A 16,336-nucleotide genomic window follows, 5' to 3' on the forward strand; every position below is an offset into this window, starting at 1 on the left:
GCAGCTGTTTTCTTCCTGTATGTCTTTGTGGTGAGCATGCCATCATTTATGCATATCCAAAGATCCAAGAATGAAATCTGATGGCTGTCTTAGGTGAAGGTTAAATTGATGTTCCTATTGTTGGGAATTCAGTTCACACATGAGGGTTTTCAGGATCTCTGGGATCCCTTGTCATAGCAGTAACATGTCGTCTATGTACCTAAGCCATAACTGAGCATGGCCAAGGAACATTTTCTAGTCTGCATACTTATTCTGGTTAGTGACTTTCAAAATTTCTAAAACAAAAAAAGACAGCCAAAGCGGTATTACATTTTATTATAGGGCTCTCCGATTCCTACTGTATTGGAATTGTAATGTCTTACCTCATGTTGTAAAGCGTGCGTAAACTGTCCGTGCTACATAAATCCTGACTAATAATATTAATAATATTGCAGCTCACTAATTCTTAGATGTTATGGCTGCTTTCGTTTTCTTTTTAAGCTTTCTTTTCTTTATTTTCACCTGGTGATCTAGGTCAGTAGTACTGTTTGCAATTTTTTTTGTTATGTTTATAGTAAACAAATAAAGCGCATTTAAAAAAAGATATAAAAACACAGCAGACCATCAACTGGTCACAGTTTCAAAAAAACGTATCATAACCGAACAGAATACATAAACAGAACTAGTCCCTGAGTGCTGAATAGAAAGTTGATGTTGAGGTCCCTTCTGACTTAACTGACCCAAAGGGTCCATTATCTTCAATATTAATCTGTCTAATACTCAGTAGAACTTCAGGAAGTTTTCCATAGAGGATGCCTAGTCGCAGACAATATGTAGGTCAGGATGATCCCTCAATTAAACGGAAATCAAAAACTATAGTGGGGAAGAAAAGTTGTGGTAGGGGCAAGCATCAACTCCAAAATTAGAAGGAATGTTTCTAGTTGAGCTGGAAAGTCTGTTTTTTCAACAGAACAAGCTGTTTTGCAAATGTAGCAGTTAGAGGTTTAAGACAAACCATTTATAACACTGACAAGGATACTTACGATAGTCAGCTTTTATTTATGTAAAACCTTTATCCCCAAACTGCTGCTGTAACCGCCTATAAAGTATTAGCTGGAGTTTGGCTTCAGTTTGTCAGAGTATCTAAATCAGGGGTCTTCAAACTATGGCCCTCCAGTTGTTCAGGAACTACAATTCCCATCATGCCTAGTCATATCTGTGAATGTCAGAGTTTTACAATGCCACATAGGACTTGAAGTCCCTCAACAGCTGGAGGGCCGTAGTTTGAGAATCCCTGATCTAAATCTGCTAGTACATCTAACATTCCCCTCCCCCCAGACTGACTGACAATGCTGCTGTCCAAAGGTGTCTCTGTTGCTTCTTCGTCTAGGGTGGAGGCACTCTCATACAGGTGGTGTGTTACTGGTCAGATCACTAGGTGAAACAGAGGGGGAAAAGCCTAAATAAAATTAATGCAGCCACAATATTGAATGACTGATAAGCTGCAATATATAACATTTTTGGGTTTAATAGTGCTTTAACTTTTTTAGAAGTTGTACATGAAATTGGATTACATTGGGAAACAACTTGGTATGTGTTTCCTTAGGTGCCCTGTTTTCAGTATTCCATAGACATACTGGTTTGAGTTTCCATATTGCATACTTGCTCATCTTACCAAAGGCTAACTTTATCGGTTTCTACTCCATATATAAACATACTCAGTTGGCTTGTGTGAAGATGTCTGTATGTGATGTGGAAGTGGTGACGTATGGAAATTAATACTTTAGCTGTGTGTGTAAATATACACTGCTCAAAATAATTAAAGGAACACTTTTTAATGAGAGTACAGCATCAAGTCAATTAAACTGCTGGGATATTGATCTGGTCAGTTAAGTAGCAGAGGGGGTTGTTAATCCATTTCAGCTACTTTGGTGTTAATTAAATTAACAGGTGCACTAAATGGGCAACAGTGAGACAACCCCCCAAAAAACAGGAATGTTTTACAGGTGGAGGCCACTGAAACTTTTTTTTTCTCTCTACTAATTTTTTCTGACTATTTTTCACTAGTTTTGTATTTGGCCAGGGTCCGGGCCACTACTGATAGCATGAGGCAATTCCTGGACCCTATAGAGGTTGCACAGGCAGTCCAACTCCTCCAGGATGGAACATCAATATGTGCCATTGCCAGAAGGTTTGCTTTGTCTCCAAGCACAGTCTCAAGAGCATGGAGGAGATTTCAAGAGACAGACAGTTACTCTAGGAGAGCTGGACAGGGCTGTAGAAGTTTCTTAACCCATCAGCAGGACTGGTATCTGTTCCTTTGTGCACAGAGGAACAGGATGAGCACTGCCAGATCCCTACAAAAACCTCTAGCTGGCCACTAGTGTGAATGTCTCTGACCAAACAGTCAAAAACAGACTTCACCTGCTAATTCTGGTGTTCAATGGCAACTGGCAATCGAGCTGCACGGCGCAGGGCAGTGAGCACAGGGCCCACTAGAGGACGTCAGGCCTGAGGGCTCACTGCCCTGCGCCGTGCAGCTCGATTGCCAGTTGCCATTGAACACCAGAATTAGCAGGTCCGCCACTGGCGGCCTGTGCTTTTTGCAGATGAGAGCAGGTTTACTCTGAGCACGTGACAGACCTGAAAGGGTCTGGAGAAGCCGCGGAGAACGTTATGCTGCCTGTAACCTCCTTCAGCACGACCGGTTTGGTGGTGGGTCAGTGATGGTCTGGGGAGACATATCCATGGAGGGAGTCATAGACCTCTACAGGCTAGACAATCCTGAGGTCCTGGGTTTCTCCTTGTGCAGGACAACGCCTTATGTGGCGAGAGTATGCAGCCAGTTCCTGGAGAATGAAGGAATTGATATAATTGAATGGCCCCCACGCTCGTCTGACCTAAATCCAATAGAACACCTCTGTAACATTGTTTCCATTCGACTCCACCATGTTGCACCTCAGTCTGTTTAGGAGCTCAGTGATGCCCTGGTCCAGATCTGGGAGGAAATACCCCAGGACACTATCCATTGTCTCATTAGGAGCATGCCCCAATGTTGTCAGGCATGCATACAAGCACGTGGGGGGCATACAAACCACTGAGTACCATTTGAGTTGCAATAACATTTTTAGCAAAATGGACTAGCCTGCTGAATCATTTTTTTCACTTTGATTTTTGGGGATGTCTTTGAGTTCAGCCCTCTGTAGGTTGATAATTTAGGTTGATAATTTTCATTTCCATCAAACAATGTGGCATCCTTTCATTCCTAACACATTACCCAGTCCATATCAGTATAGATATCCAGCATGATATTTTTCCCCATTGAGATCTGATGTGTTCTTAAAGTGTTCCTTTAATTTTTTTGAGTACACCCCTCACATTTTTGTAAATATTTTATTATATCTTTTCATCTGACAACACTGAAGAAAGGACACTTTGCTACAATGTAAAGTAGTAATTGTACATCTTGAAAATTTGCTGTCCTTTCAAAATAAGTCAACACACAGCCATTATTGTCTAGACCGCTGGCATCAAAAGTGATTACACCCCTAAAGTAAAATGTCCAAATTGGGCCCAATTAGCCATTTTCTCTCCCCGGTGTCATGTGACTCAGTGTTACAAGGTCTCAGGTGGGGATGGCGAGTAGGTGTGTTAAATTTGGTGTTATCGCTCCCACTCTCTCATACTGGTCACTGGAAGTTCAACATGGCACCTCATGGCAAAGAACTCTCGGTGGATCTGAATTGTTGCACTACATAAAGACGGCCTAGGCTACAAGAAGTTTGCCAAGACCCTGAAACTGTGCTGCAGCACGGTGGCCAAGACCATACAATGGTTTAAGAGGACAGGTTGACAAGTTCCACTCAGAACAGCATTATATCCAGAGGTTGTCTTTGGGAAATAGACTTATAAATGCTGCCAGCATTGCTGCAGAGGTTGAAGGGGTGGGGAGTCAGCCTGTCGGTGCTCAGTGCACACATTATATATATATATATATATATATATATATATATATATATATATATGTAATATAAAATGCTGTCTGCGTGCCTTGCCGAGAACCTATAAAGTCTGGATATGTTAACCTATATTTTATATAGATAGGAATTTCTTAGTACTCTATTATTCATATTATTATAATTCTAATACAGGATTTATATAGAACCAACAGTTTGCGCAGCGCTTTACAACATGAGGGCAGACAGTACACTTACAATACAATTCAATATAGGAGGAATCGGAGAGCCATGCTCATTAGAGCTTACACTACAGGGTTATGCTGAAGGTAAAATATGGTAAACTGTTTTTATGCTTCCAATTTTAGATCTAAAGTTTTTTTTTTATCTAGGTCTGGAAGTACTGATAGCATATTTGGCCCAGTGAAGAACCCATGGAGCTATTCAAAACAATACAGAGAGAAAAGAGCAGCATCTTGTGCCGTTGTCGATGAAGATTCTGATTGGGTTATCGCAGGAGGAAGTTCAGGGGGAAGTGCCGTGGCTGTGTCTTGTGGATCTTGTTGTGCGTGAGTAATGAAGACTTTTTTTTTTTTTTTTTTCTCATATGCTGTCATGATTAATTATGGTTAATATGTGGGCTGTAATATTTCCTCTTTCTTTTTTCAAATTAGTTTTTATTAAAGGTAAGAAAGAGTACAAGTAAGATACATACATTCAAACACAGCCGCGTTGAAGCGTACAAAACCAAAATACATTAGGCTAGTGAGAAAGATGATTACAGTGCAGCAATATAACAATGCCAGACAGTAAAAACATTAAACATCAGATCTACTTTCGTCATCAAAGGACATTAAAAAGCAGTACGATCCTCAGAAGCGTTTGAAGACTACAGTAGATCCACACTCAGTATGGAACATCTCACAGCAGGGCAATGCCAGATAATGAGTAATGTAAACAAGGAGATAACTGAAAATAAACTATTCTCACTAAGAAACCCAAAACAAAAAAAAAAAAAAAAAAGGGGGGGCTTACAACACATTGGGAAAAGACATGGATCACATAAGGGGAGGACAAAGGGGCCAAGAGGTGAGTAAAGGAGTATCCAGGAAAGGGGGACTAGGAAGGGCAGGGCAAGATTCAGGGGAAGACAGTAGGAGCCAGCAGGCAAAGCTGGTCGGGCGCCTACCACAGAGCAGCAAGGGGAAAGAGGGGGGGAGAGCAGGCAGAAATAGGAAGGGAAAGAGGTCCGATGGATCCCGTGCGAGGTGTCGGCTACATAGGTCCGGTGGGTCAGCAAGCGGCCCCCTGCAGCGCCCTGCCGTCGTCCGACAGGACAAACTCATTCCAGCAGCCCCACGTAGCCGTATAGAGTTCCCTCCTGCCCTGCGAGGTCAGTACCAGGTCCTCAAAGTCGTTAATCTGCTTGATTCTAGACAACCAGAGCCGCGTGGACGGCGGAACGGTGGACTTCCAGCATGCGCCTATGCAGGCCTTCGCCGCATTAAAGAGGTGGCGTAAAATCGATTTTTTGTAGCGGTCCGGTTGAAGAGAGGAGCAGTGGAGGAGAAAGAATGCCGGGTCATCCCGGAGAACATAGTCAGTCATCCGCTGGGATACCTCTCTCACCTGACTCCAGAAGTCGCTCAACAAGGGGCAGCTCCAGAAAACATGGAGCATCGTCCCACGGTCCTTCCGACACTGCCAACATCTGTCCGATGCCTCCGGGAAGAAACCCGCCACTCTCGTTGGAGTATAGTACCAGTGTGTCAACACCTTATAGTTGACCTCCTGGAGGCGAGTACAGATTGAGGACTTCAGGGAGAAGCGGATAATATTCCTACGCTGAGATAGTGAGAAAGTCCTTTGCAGCTCCTTCTCCCATTTCAGGATGCCGGGCAGAACAAAGTCATCTCTGGGTTCCGAGAGCAAGGCATAGATTTGAGATAAAGCGTGCGGAAGAGGGGTATCACATGAAAAGAGGGCTTCCAAAGTAGTCAGCGGTCTCTCAAAGGAGGAGCGAGAACCCAGTTCTCGAAAAAAATGCAGCAGCTGGAGAGCCTGCCATCGTGAGAGCATGAAGGGACCGTCAGCCGCCGTCAGCTGTATAAGGGAAGGCCAGGCCACCCCAGAGCCGAAGTGGGACACCCGGAAGCGTCCCATCTCCAGCAAGGTACGGAAACGCCCGCTACCACATCCCGACGGGAAGGCTCGGTTCCCCAGAATCGGGAACATAGGTGAGGCCACCCTTCGGGAGTCGTCTAAGGCTAGGGCCGCAGCACAGACCCTGAGGGTCGGGCCGATCAAGGGGTGTCGTCGGACCTCCATCGGTACCGAACCGACATGCCACGGGGCGCCCGGGAGGTGCACAGGACATTGGGACATCTCAAGAGTCGTCCACAATTTCAGGGTAGAGTGTCTGCACCAGTCCACCAGTCTATTCAAATGGGTAGCCTGGTAGTACCGTCGGACATCAGGGGCTGCCACCCCACCGTAAGCCTTAGGCATCGTGAGTATCTTCCCCCGAAGCCTGGGGCGACGGCCAGCCCAGATAAATCTGGTGAAAACTGCATTCACCTGTTTAAAGAAGGCCGCAGGGATCAACACCGGCAAGGCCTGAAACAGAAATAAAAACTTCGGCAGGATAGACATTTTAAGGATACTGCAACGCCCAAACCAGGAGTGCAGGCCGGAGGACCACTTGTCTAGAAGAGCACGCGTGGCAGCTAGGAGAGGCGGAAAGTTCAGCCGGAACACATTAGCTGGGTCAGGAGGCAGAAGGGTCCCCAAGTACTTCAGGGCAGACGAAGTCCACTTAAAAGAAAAGCTGTGGCTAAGGGTGTCCAAAAGTCGGGCGGGTAGAGAGATCCCCATTGCCGCAGACTTAGTGTAGTTGATCTTGAGGTGCGAGACTGCACCATATAGTTCAAATTCGCGGAGCAGGTTAGGTAGGGAGATCAGGGGGTTGGTCAGGGAAAAAAGAAGATCATCGGCGTAAGCCGAGACCTGATATGAGGTGGAGCCCACTGAGAGTCCAGAGATATCAGCATTGAGGCGGACCCTAGACAGGAAAGGCTCCAGGGAAAGGGCGAACAGTAAGGGCGAAAGGGGGCAACCCTGTCTGGTGCCATTGTATATGCCAAAGGGTCGTGAGAATACTCCATTCGCCTTCACCATTGCGCGTGGGCACGTATAAACACCTGCAATCCAGGCCAGCATGCGAGGGCCAGCACCATAACGCTGCAGTACCCCCAACATGAAAGGCCAGCTCACCCGATCAAAAGCCTTCTCGGCATCAGTACTGAGTAGCACCGTGGGGGTGCCGGTGGTCTTGGCAAGGTGGATCATGTTCAAGGCCCTGATGGTGTTGTCTCTGGCTTCCCTGGAGGAGATAAACCCGACCTGGTCCAAGTGGACCAGATCTGGGAGAAGTGGTTGCAGCCGAGACGCCACCATTTTGGTGAAAAGCTTAAGATCAGCATTCAATAAAGAGATCGGCCTGTAGCTCCCACAGGCCGCGGGGTCCTTCCCCTCCTTAGGGATCACGGAGATGTGTGCCAGTAAAGAGTCCGCGTGGAAGGAGGAGGATTTCCCGATCTCATTGAACACCTTGAGCATATGAGGGAAAAGATGGGCTTGTAGCAGCTGGTAATAAAGTGTTGTCAGACCATCTGGTCCAGGGGCCTTACCCTTTTTCGTCGACTTAAGGGCCATGGAGAGCTCGTCCTCAGTAAAGTCGTCCTCTAAAGCCTCACGCTCCGGTGAAGGGAACCTAGGCAGAGCAACCGAGTCCAAGTAGGAGGCGACCGCAGCATCATGGGACCGATCACGGGGTAAATGATATAAGGACGAGTAAAAGTCCCCAAACCGCTGGGCGATTTCCCTAGGCATATGTAACTTATGGCCGCCAGCATCAGTCACGAAAGGGATGTATGAGGACAACCGCTGCTCCCTAAGGGCCCTGGCCAACATGCGCCCACATTTATCGCCAGACTCATAATGGAACCGCCTACAACGCTGTAAAGCCGCTTTAGCGCGGTATTTCAACAACTCCGCTACCTGGGACCGTAGGCCCGATAACTCAGCCCCTGACGCAGCATCCATATGCCGCTTGTGCTGGTCCTCCAGGCGAGCGATATCCGCCAAAAGTCTGGTCAATTGTTTTTCCCTATCTCTCTTGATGCGTGCGCCATGTGCGATCAGTACTCCCCGAATGACGGCCTTATGGGCCTCCCAGACCACCCCCAGGTCACTGTCCGGGGTGACGTTTAGTTGGAAATAGGACTGGAGCTGTTGGGAGACGTCCGCCAGTACCACGGGGTCTTGTAGCAGACTCTCATTCAGTCTCCAATGCCAGTCTGACTCTCGGTTGGGTCCCCCAAGATTTACCTCCATAGTCACCGGGGCATGATCTGACCATGTGATGGAACCGATTTCTATACCAACCACCGAGGAAAGAAGGCGGTGGGGAACCAAGAAGAAATCGATACGGGAATAAACGTTATGGGGATTAGAGTAGAACGAGTAATCGCGCTCCCCAGCATGCAGGATGCGCCAAGCGTCCACTAATTGAAGTTCCCTAAGCAGTTTGGTAACTTGCGTCCGGGTGCCCCGAGAGACAGAGGAAACCCCAGAAGACGTATCTACCAATGGGTCCAAGGGTAGATTCCAGTCGCCACCCACAATCAGCTTCCCCTCTGCAAAATCCATCAGAGACAGCAGCGTTTTCCGCAGAAACGAGTCTTGATGGGAGTTTGGCGCATATACATTGGCGAGTGTCACCAGCTGGCCGCCGATACGTCCCTTGAGAAAGAGGAAACGCCCGTGCAGGTCTGTCTTCCTATCAAGCAGGGACCAAGGGATATTACTTGAAAGAAGGATGGATACCCCCCTAGACTTAGAGACATTGTTGGTAGCGTGATATGCAGTAGGGAAGAACCTGTTCTGAAGGAAGGGCAAGCCTCCCGAGCGAAAGTGGGTCTCCTGTATGAATGCGATGTCGGAACGCGAACGCCGCAGGTCACCCATGAGCATTCGCCTCTTTTCGGGCACATTAAGGCCCCTGGCATTCCAGGTGGACACGCGAACAGGATCCATAACAGTAGGGGCAGAGAGTTAAGTAGAAGCAGGTAGGGAGCAGACAGGTGTAAGAAAGTGGGTATGAGGAGGTAGGAAAGAGCAGCAGGGGGCGGGAAGAGGGGGACAGGGAAGTGAGGGTAGGTGACAGGGAGAGTGCAGTCACACGGGAGTAGTGTGCCGCGGTCTACTGAAGGGAGAAAAGAAGGGATAGAGGAGAGCGTTGGCAGGGGGAGGAAAACAAAGGGAGAAGACAATAGAGACACCCAAATAAGGGAGAGAACCCTCTAGGGTGTAGGCCTAAGTGGGGGGTAGAACCAAACACAGCGAGAGAGTCGAGCTCCGGTACCAGAGCTCCCTCAGCATGAAACCATATTATACCATAACATTAATGTGAATAGAAAGAAAAAAAAAAAAAAAAATTAAAAATAAAATACAATCGCAGTAAACCATAGAACCCAGTGTGTCCAAGGAATGAGCCCGAGGAAATCACTCAAGGCGCACCCCAGGGACAGCCGCAAGATCTAAACATGAAGAAAAAAAAAAAAAAGAAAAAAAAAAAAAAAAAAAAAAAGGAACCAGCGCAGTAAGGAGATGCCATAACCACCCAACATTAGAAACAGGACATATCGTGCCTAGCCCTACTGGGTACCGACCAGGCACGACCATAAACACTACGAGAAGCAGGCACCAAAGTGCCACCCCAATGTATGGTGATGCCGGACACGGAACCCAGTAGCCCGGGACCTCCCCCCCCCCAAGCAGAGCAGGGACGCCACCCCCCCCCCCCCCCACAGCACAAGACTGCACTCTCCCAATGGCGTCAACGGGCACCCAACCAAGAGACCGCAGTAACAGCAGCGGCCCGATCTCCGTTAAGAAGCATCTAGGGGAGGAGAGGGGAAAACAGCTCCATCCTCCCCCAGAGTTCGGGCCCCCCATGTAAACCAGCCGTCCCCCTAGAGCCCCCCCTCCCATCGAGAACAGACCCCACATAACTCCATACCCAGCTGTCAAGTAGGTCAGCAAAAGCAAATCACGAGATGTATACCAGAACCTTGGAAAGTCCGCAGGAACAGCCGGCACGGAACTCAAAAGACAGTCACTGTAACCAATGTCCTCCCGTGTTGGGACAGAGAGGAATCAGGCACACCGCAGCGGAGCCCAGGCCAGCAGACCCCAAGGTTCCCCGGGACAGCAGGGGTCCACCGAGGTGCGGATACGGGTGGGTGGGACAGTCTAGGCGAGTGCACAGGGTGGGGGGTTCCACTCCAGGAGACATCGGCATGTTCCGTGGGTCCTCCAAGCAGGGGGACAGGAATATCCAGGTAGAGGAGGGGGGGGGGCAACAGGAGCGTCGGGGTTGAAAGTCACAGGGCAGGGGACAAGACCCTCTCAGGTACGGGGAGGGCAGCGTGACAGCAGGCCATCGAGGGCCAAGGGCCACGGCGGGGTGAAGCAGGCCCGGCATCCAAAAACATGGGAAGAGATGGCAAACGGCCGTCACATCAACCGGCCGGGGAGGAACAATAGCACCGGACCAGGGTGGCATGGCATCAGTTAGTAAAGCAGAGGAGAGCATGAAAGTCAGTCTTCTCTCACCTCCTGCGGCGTCTCAGGAACCAGTCTCCTCCGGCTTCTGGGGGTGCGGGGCGGAAGGCCGCTGCCCCGGTTGGAAGAGTTCGGAGGCCGCCGAGGGGGGGTTGGTAGGTGCTGGAGCCAGTTCGGGACCCGGATGGGCTCAACATTGAGGAAGGTAAAAAGATCTGGCAGCTCCTCCGGGTGAGATAATGTAAATGATGACGATCCCTTGCGTACTGTGAGGGAGATGGGGAATCCCCAGCGATAAGTGCATCCCGTGCGACGGATCCTGTCCAAAAGAGGGCGCATCAGTGCCCGGCGTTGCAAGGTGGCTCTCGACAGATCCGGGAGGATTTTAACTTTAGCACCGTCAAAGTCTATGTCTCCGGATTCCCAGGCCTGCCGGAGGATCAGTTCCTTGTGGGTGTAATGATGGAGTCTGCAGATAACATCCCGGGGCCGGTCCGCATCCATGGAGCGCGGGCCGAGAGCTCGGTGAACCCTGTCAAACTCCAGTTCAGCCCGAGGGATAGTCGGCACCAGATTATGGCAGATGGACAGCAGGGTAGGTTGAAGTGAGTCCTGTTCAGTGGCTTCGGGAAGACCGCGCAGACGGAGATTATTGCGCCTACTGCGGTCTTCCATCTCCTCCATTTTCAGCTGCATGGAGGTCACATATTGGGCCTGTATCTTGTGTCCCTGCTCCAACTGCGACACCCGGGCCTCCAAGGCTGAAAGAGAGGACTCTCCCCCTGTCACCCGCTCTGAGAGCTGCTGAAGATCTGCTTGAACAGCTTGGTAATCCCTCTTGTGGGCCTCCTCCACTCGCTGTACTAAAGCCTCCATGTCCTGCTTAGTCGGCAAGGCCCGAATCAAGGCCCGCAGATCTGCTTCCATCCCGGGACCCGGCGGCAGCTGCGAGGGTCCCAGCGGGGAACAAAGAGGGAGAGGAGTGCCCGACAACGCCCACGGCTCCGACTGAACTGAGGCAGCAGGTGACGGTGGGGTGTCCGCCATGGTGGCAGAGGGGGAGAGAACAGCGCTCGGTCCGGCCGTGTGAGCGCGGGCTGATGCCGATCGGGTTTTAGGGAAGAACCGGTGGAGATCGGGCTTCGGGGATGGTTGCAGCGACTTCCGTGGTCTTCTACGGCGGCCAGAGTTCATGCCAAGCGTGGGTAAGGTAGGTATTTACGTTGAAATCGAGGGAGATGGTTGGAGCTCGCTCAGAATATGTCTTCACTCCGCCATGTCTAGGACACTCCCCTCCAAAGTGGAGCCTTTAAGGTTGCTTCAGATGCTGCTATATCGGGTGGACGGGTGGGGGAGCCCCCTCCTTACATGTTTCCCGCCATGTGCAACAGGTGTAAATCTTCCTGGAATTCCAGAGAGGGGCTAGCTGGTGAGCAGCAGGGCAGCCAGCAGAAATCTATAGTAAGGGTGCTTGCAAGTTAGGGTGAGAGGTGCGCTGCCTGCTGAGAGTCTCTGTCCCCTTCTGCAGCCAAGATGGCGGACAGCAATGCTGTAGGAAGCTTGTGGAGTCAATGGGGGCCCTTCTGTGAGGAGCAGGAGGGGATGAGTGGCTGAGGGGGCATCCAGGAGGAGGAAGAAGGAAGGAGGGCCCGGAGGAGGGTAGGCCTTACCGGATCTCGGCGGTCGCTTCAGGCGAGTCCGCGGCTTCTGGCCTTGGCTAGGCCGCAGTTATCAATCAGCTCCAGGTGGTCCGTTTTGTCTCCTGCAGCAGCGATGGCCCGCAGTGTGCAGCCGGGTCAGCTCTATGGATGGAAGTCCGCGGCCGGATGCCGCCTCAGGCGAGTCCGCGGCTTCTGGACCCGCCTAGGCCGCAATCGCCGATCGGCTCCAAGTAGTCCGAAATTCAAATTTTTTGGCCCAATACGCTCTCCAGGTGTGGGGGACCCTAGGTAGGTGTCGATGTCCCCCGAGAAAGCAGCCAAAGCTGAGGATTGAGGTGGATTAATTCGTAGGACCGGCGGAGCTCTGGATACACACTTCTGCCTCGGTCTCCGTCCGGCCACGCCCCCAATATTTCCTCTTTCTACTTTAAAATAGAAGTTGTAAGTTTCAAAAGAATTGCTCATACTTCTCAACAGTAAGGCTTCATGTACACAGGACGTTTGAAAACCTCTCCTGAACGCTGAAATTTGACGGCTAGTAACTGACAGTTAAAAAAGTCAGTTTTGCCGTGTTAACGTGCCGCATTTATGTTTCACACTAATGCAGCTGTGATTTGATCCAATTTTCAGTGTGACTATGTTGTGTGACTGGGTTGTGTTTTGGATGTGGTTTGCCTATTCTATGGGGCCAAAATCACACTGGAATATCACCAAAGTAGCACAGGACCCTTTTCCAGAATCACGCCGTGCCGTGCTGCATTGATGTAAGTGGGCACCATTAAAAAATATGTAATTTTCATGTTTTCATTTTGGATGTCTCCATTAGGTAGACTTTTTTCCTTAATTCTTGCCCTGGTGTCAAGAGGCCAGAGGGGCAGGAAGCAATGGGGACAGCAACAAAACAAAAAAGAAAACATTTCTTTGTACATTGTGTGCACAAATATTAGGCAAGTCGTATTTTTGAAGATTAATTTCATTATTGAACAATTACAGCGCTTTCGGTCAATACAAAATGTTAATAAACCTCAAATCGGAATATTTAAGAAAGTAAACGTGAGGTTTTGGCTTTCTTAGGAGAATATCTGTGTGCACAATTATTGGGCAAATATTAGTGTGCAGAATTATTATGCAACTAAATGAAAAAGGAAAATTTCCCCATCTTACTTTGTTTTCACCTGTTAGAGTTAGACTCCATTCACACTGCCGCGACCAGAAAGTCGCCTCATAAGGGGCAACTTTCAGCGAGACTTCAGCGCGACTTGTATTATAGACGACTTTGTATTTGGCCAATCAGAATATGATGGTTCTGGGTCATGCTCAATCACACAACAAAAAGTTCTTAAAAATTGTCGTTTTTGATAGAGAGCCAATTATTTAAAAAAATTATTAAAAAAAAAAATTAGATTTCTTTGGATTTAGTGTCTGGGGGTCTAAAAAGTATACCTGTGAAGTTTCAGCTCTGTAGCATGTCCAGAACCAGAAAAAAAATATAATTTTTCTTAGAATTCTTATTAGCGCAGGGATGGGGCTCCGCTCCTGTCACACCTGGGCCTTTTTATTGTTTCAGGCATTTATTGGGCATTTTTTTGGCGACATTGGAGGCAGGCATGACATCTGAACTTCTGTATAGGGGTACACACACACACACACACATTATATATATATATATATATATATATATATATATATATATATATATATATATATATATATATATATATATATACACACACACACATATAGGTGTGAAAGGATGGTAACACCATCCCTTCAAATAATTTCAGTAGCGCAGGGATAGGGTTCCGCTCCTTTCACACCTGTGTGTATGTGTGTATATATACATATATATATGTGTGTGTGTGTGTGTGTGTGTATATAATATACCCCTACACAGAAGTTCAGATGTCATGCCTGCCTCCAAAGACATCCACAAAAAAGCCCAATAAACGCCTGAAACAAAAACGCCCAGGTGTAAAAGGAGCGGAGCCCCATCCCTGCTCTACTAATAATTCTAAGAAAAATGATCTTTTTCTTATGGCGGTCACCCTGACATGGATGAGTTCTGTCACCCTGGCATAAAAGGAGCGGAGCCCCATCCCTGCTCTACTAATAATTCTTAGAAAAATGATCTTTTTCTTATGGCGATCACTCTGACATGGATGAGTTCTGTCACCCTGGCATAGCAGTCAGTCAGTTCACCCTAAACTACACTACGGTCACCCTGACACTTAACACTTTCCCTACAGAAACTAGATTATTGAATCTAACTATAGTGGTATATAGTACCCTAACTACACTGCATATCCCTTTCCTCACACTAAGTGTCCACCAGTGCCACGAATCAGTGTCCACCAGTGCCACTGCCCACCAGTGCCACGTATCAGGGCCACGAATCAGTGTCCACCAGTGCCACGTATCAGTGCTACGAATCAGTGTACACCAGTGCCATGAATCAGTGTCCACCAGTGCCATGTATCAGTGCCACGTATCAGTGCCATGAATCAGTGTCCACCAGTGCCACATATCAGTGTCCACCAGTGCCATGTATCAGTGCCACGAATCAGTGTCCACCAGTGCCACTGCCCACCAGTGCCAGGTATCAGTGCTACGAATCAGTGTCCACCAGTGCCACGTTTCAGTGCCATGAATCAGTGTCCACCAGTGCCACATATCAGTGTCCACCAGTGCCATGTATCAGTGCCACGAATCAGTGTCCACCAGTGCCACTGCCCACCAGTGCCAGGTATCAGTGCTACGAATCAGTGTCCACCAGTGCCACGTTTCAGTGCCATGAATCAGTGTCCACCAGTGCCACGAATCAGTGTCCACCAGTGCCACGTATCAGTGTCCACCAGTGCCACGTATCAGTGTCCACCAGTGCCACTTATCTGTGTCCACCAGTGCCACTCATACAGACCAGGCAGAGATAATGGTATATAGGAACTGTAGGCATGCCTGCAATGTGGGGAATGCCTGGTTAATTTTCCTTCTTCTTCCTGGAAAGTCGGATCACAAGTCGCTTCAAATAAGATAAGGATCCGACTTGGAGGCGACTCCCATTGAAGTCTATTGGGACAAGTCGGATGCAAGTCGCCTCAAAGTAGTACAGGACCCTTTTCTGAAGTCGGAGCGACTTCAGTAGTGCCAATTAAGACGGCTCTCATTGATTTACATTGCTTTTGTTATGTCAAGCGACTTGAGGGCACACAAGTCGCCTGACAAGTCGCGGCAGTGTGAATGGACTCTAAGAATACCAAAAAAACTCAAAATTTACAAATAAACATTTCTAAAAAAAAAAAAAAAAAATCAGTGACCACTATAGTCAATCTTCTTTTCAATAACAGTCATAAGCCTTCCATTCATGAAGTCTGCCAGTTTCTTGATCTGCTGACGATCAACTTTTTGTGCAGCAGCCACCACAGCCTCCCGGACACTGTTCAGAGAGGTGTACGGTTTTCCTTCACCATAAGTCTCCTGTTTAAAAAGGGCCCACAAGTTCTCAATAGGATTTAGGGCATGTGAGGAAGGGGGCCATGCCATTATTGTTTCTTCTTTTAAGGCCTTTACTGGCTAGCCACACATAGTTGTTGAAGTTGAATAAAGACAATAGTCCCGCCAATTCAACCTGTGTAGGTGTGTGTGGACGTATTCATTTCCCATACCCCTGAATGTTTTGATCTTGAAAATGTATGTCCAAAAGTCTTTTAAACGTAGCCATACTCCCCGTAGTTACTACCATTTGTGGAAGCGAGTTCCACAATCCTATTGCCCTTACTGTAAAAAACCCTTTGCGTAGCCTGAGGTTAAATCGCATCTCCTCTAATCGCATTGAATGGCCTTGTGTTCTCTTGCACTCCTTGCAACTGAATAGTTTTTTCTATGCTTAGATCACCGTTGAGGTATTTGTAAATCGCTATCATGTCCCATCTCAGGCCTCTCTCCTCTAGGGAGAATAAATCAAGCACTTGTAAACGCTCCTCATTTAGGTCCTCCAATCCCCTAATTAGCTTAGTTGCCCTTCTTTGGACTCTTTCCAGTTCCAGCACATCCTTTCTGAGGATTGGCGACCAGAACTGGACAGAATACTCCAGGTGTGGCCAGACCAGAGTTTTA

General features: G+C 48.3%; 1 protein-coding gene across 1 annotated transcript in view; it reads left to right on the top strand.

Annotated features, from left to right (window-relative positions):
* Positions 1 to 16,336, top strand: part of QRSL1 (glutaminyl-tRNA amidotransferase subunit QRSL1) — a 97,587-nt gene that overhangs the window by 34,026 nt on the left and 47,225 nt on the right. Inside the window, exon 5 of the mRNA XM_082249923.1 lies at positions 4,328 to 4,504. Coding sequence (XP_082106049.1) covers positions 4,328 to 4,504 — 177 coding nt within the window. The remainder of the gene's footprint in view (positions 1 to 4,327; positions 4,505 to 16,336) is intronic.

The sequence above is a fragment of the Pelophylax lessonae genome, assembly GCF_965119305.1.
Source record: "Pelophylax lessonae genome assembly, chromosome: 3".
NCBI classification, from domain to species: Eukaryota; Metazoa; Chordata; class Amphibia; order Anura; family Ranidae; genus Pelophylax; species Pelophylax lessonae.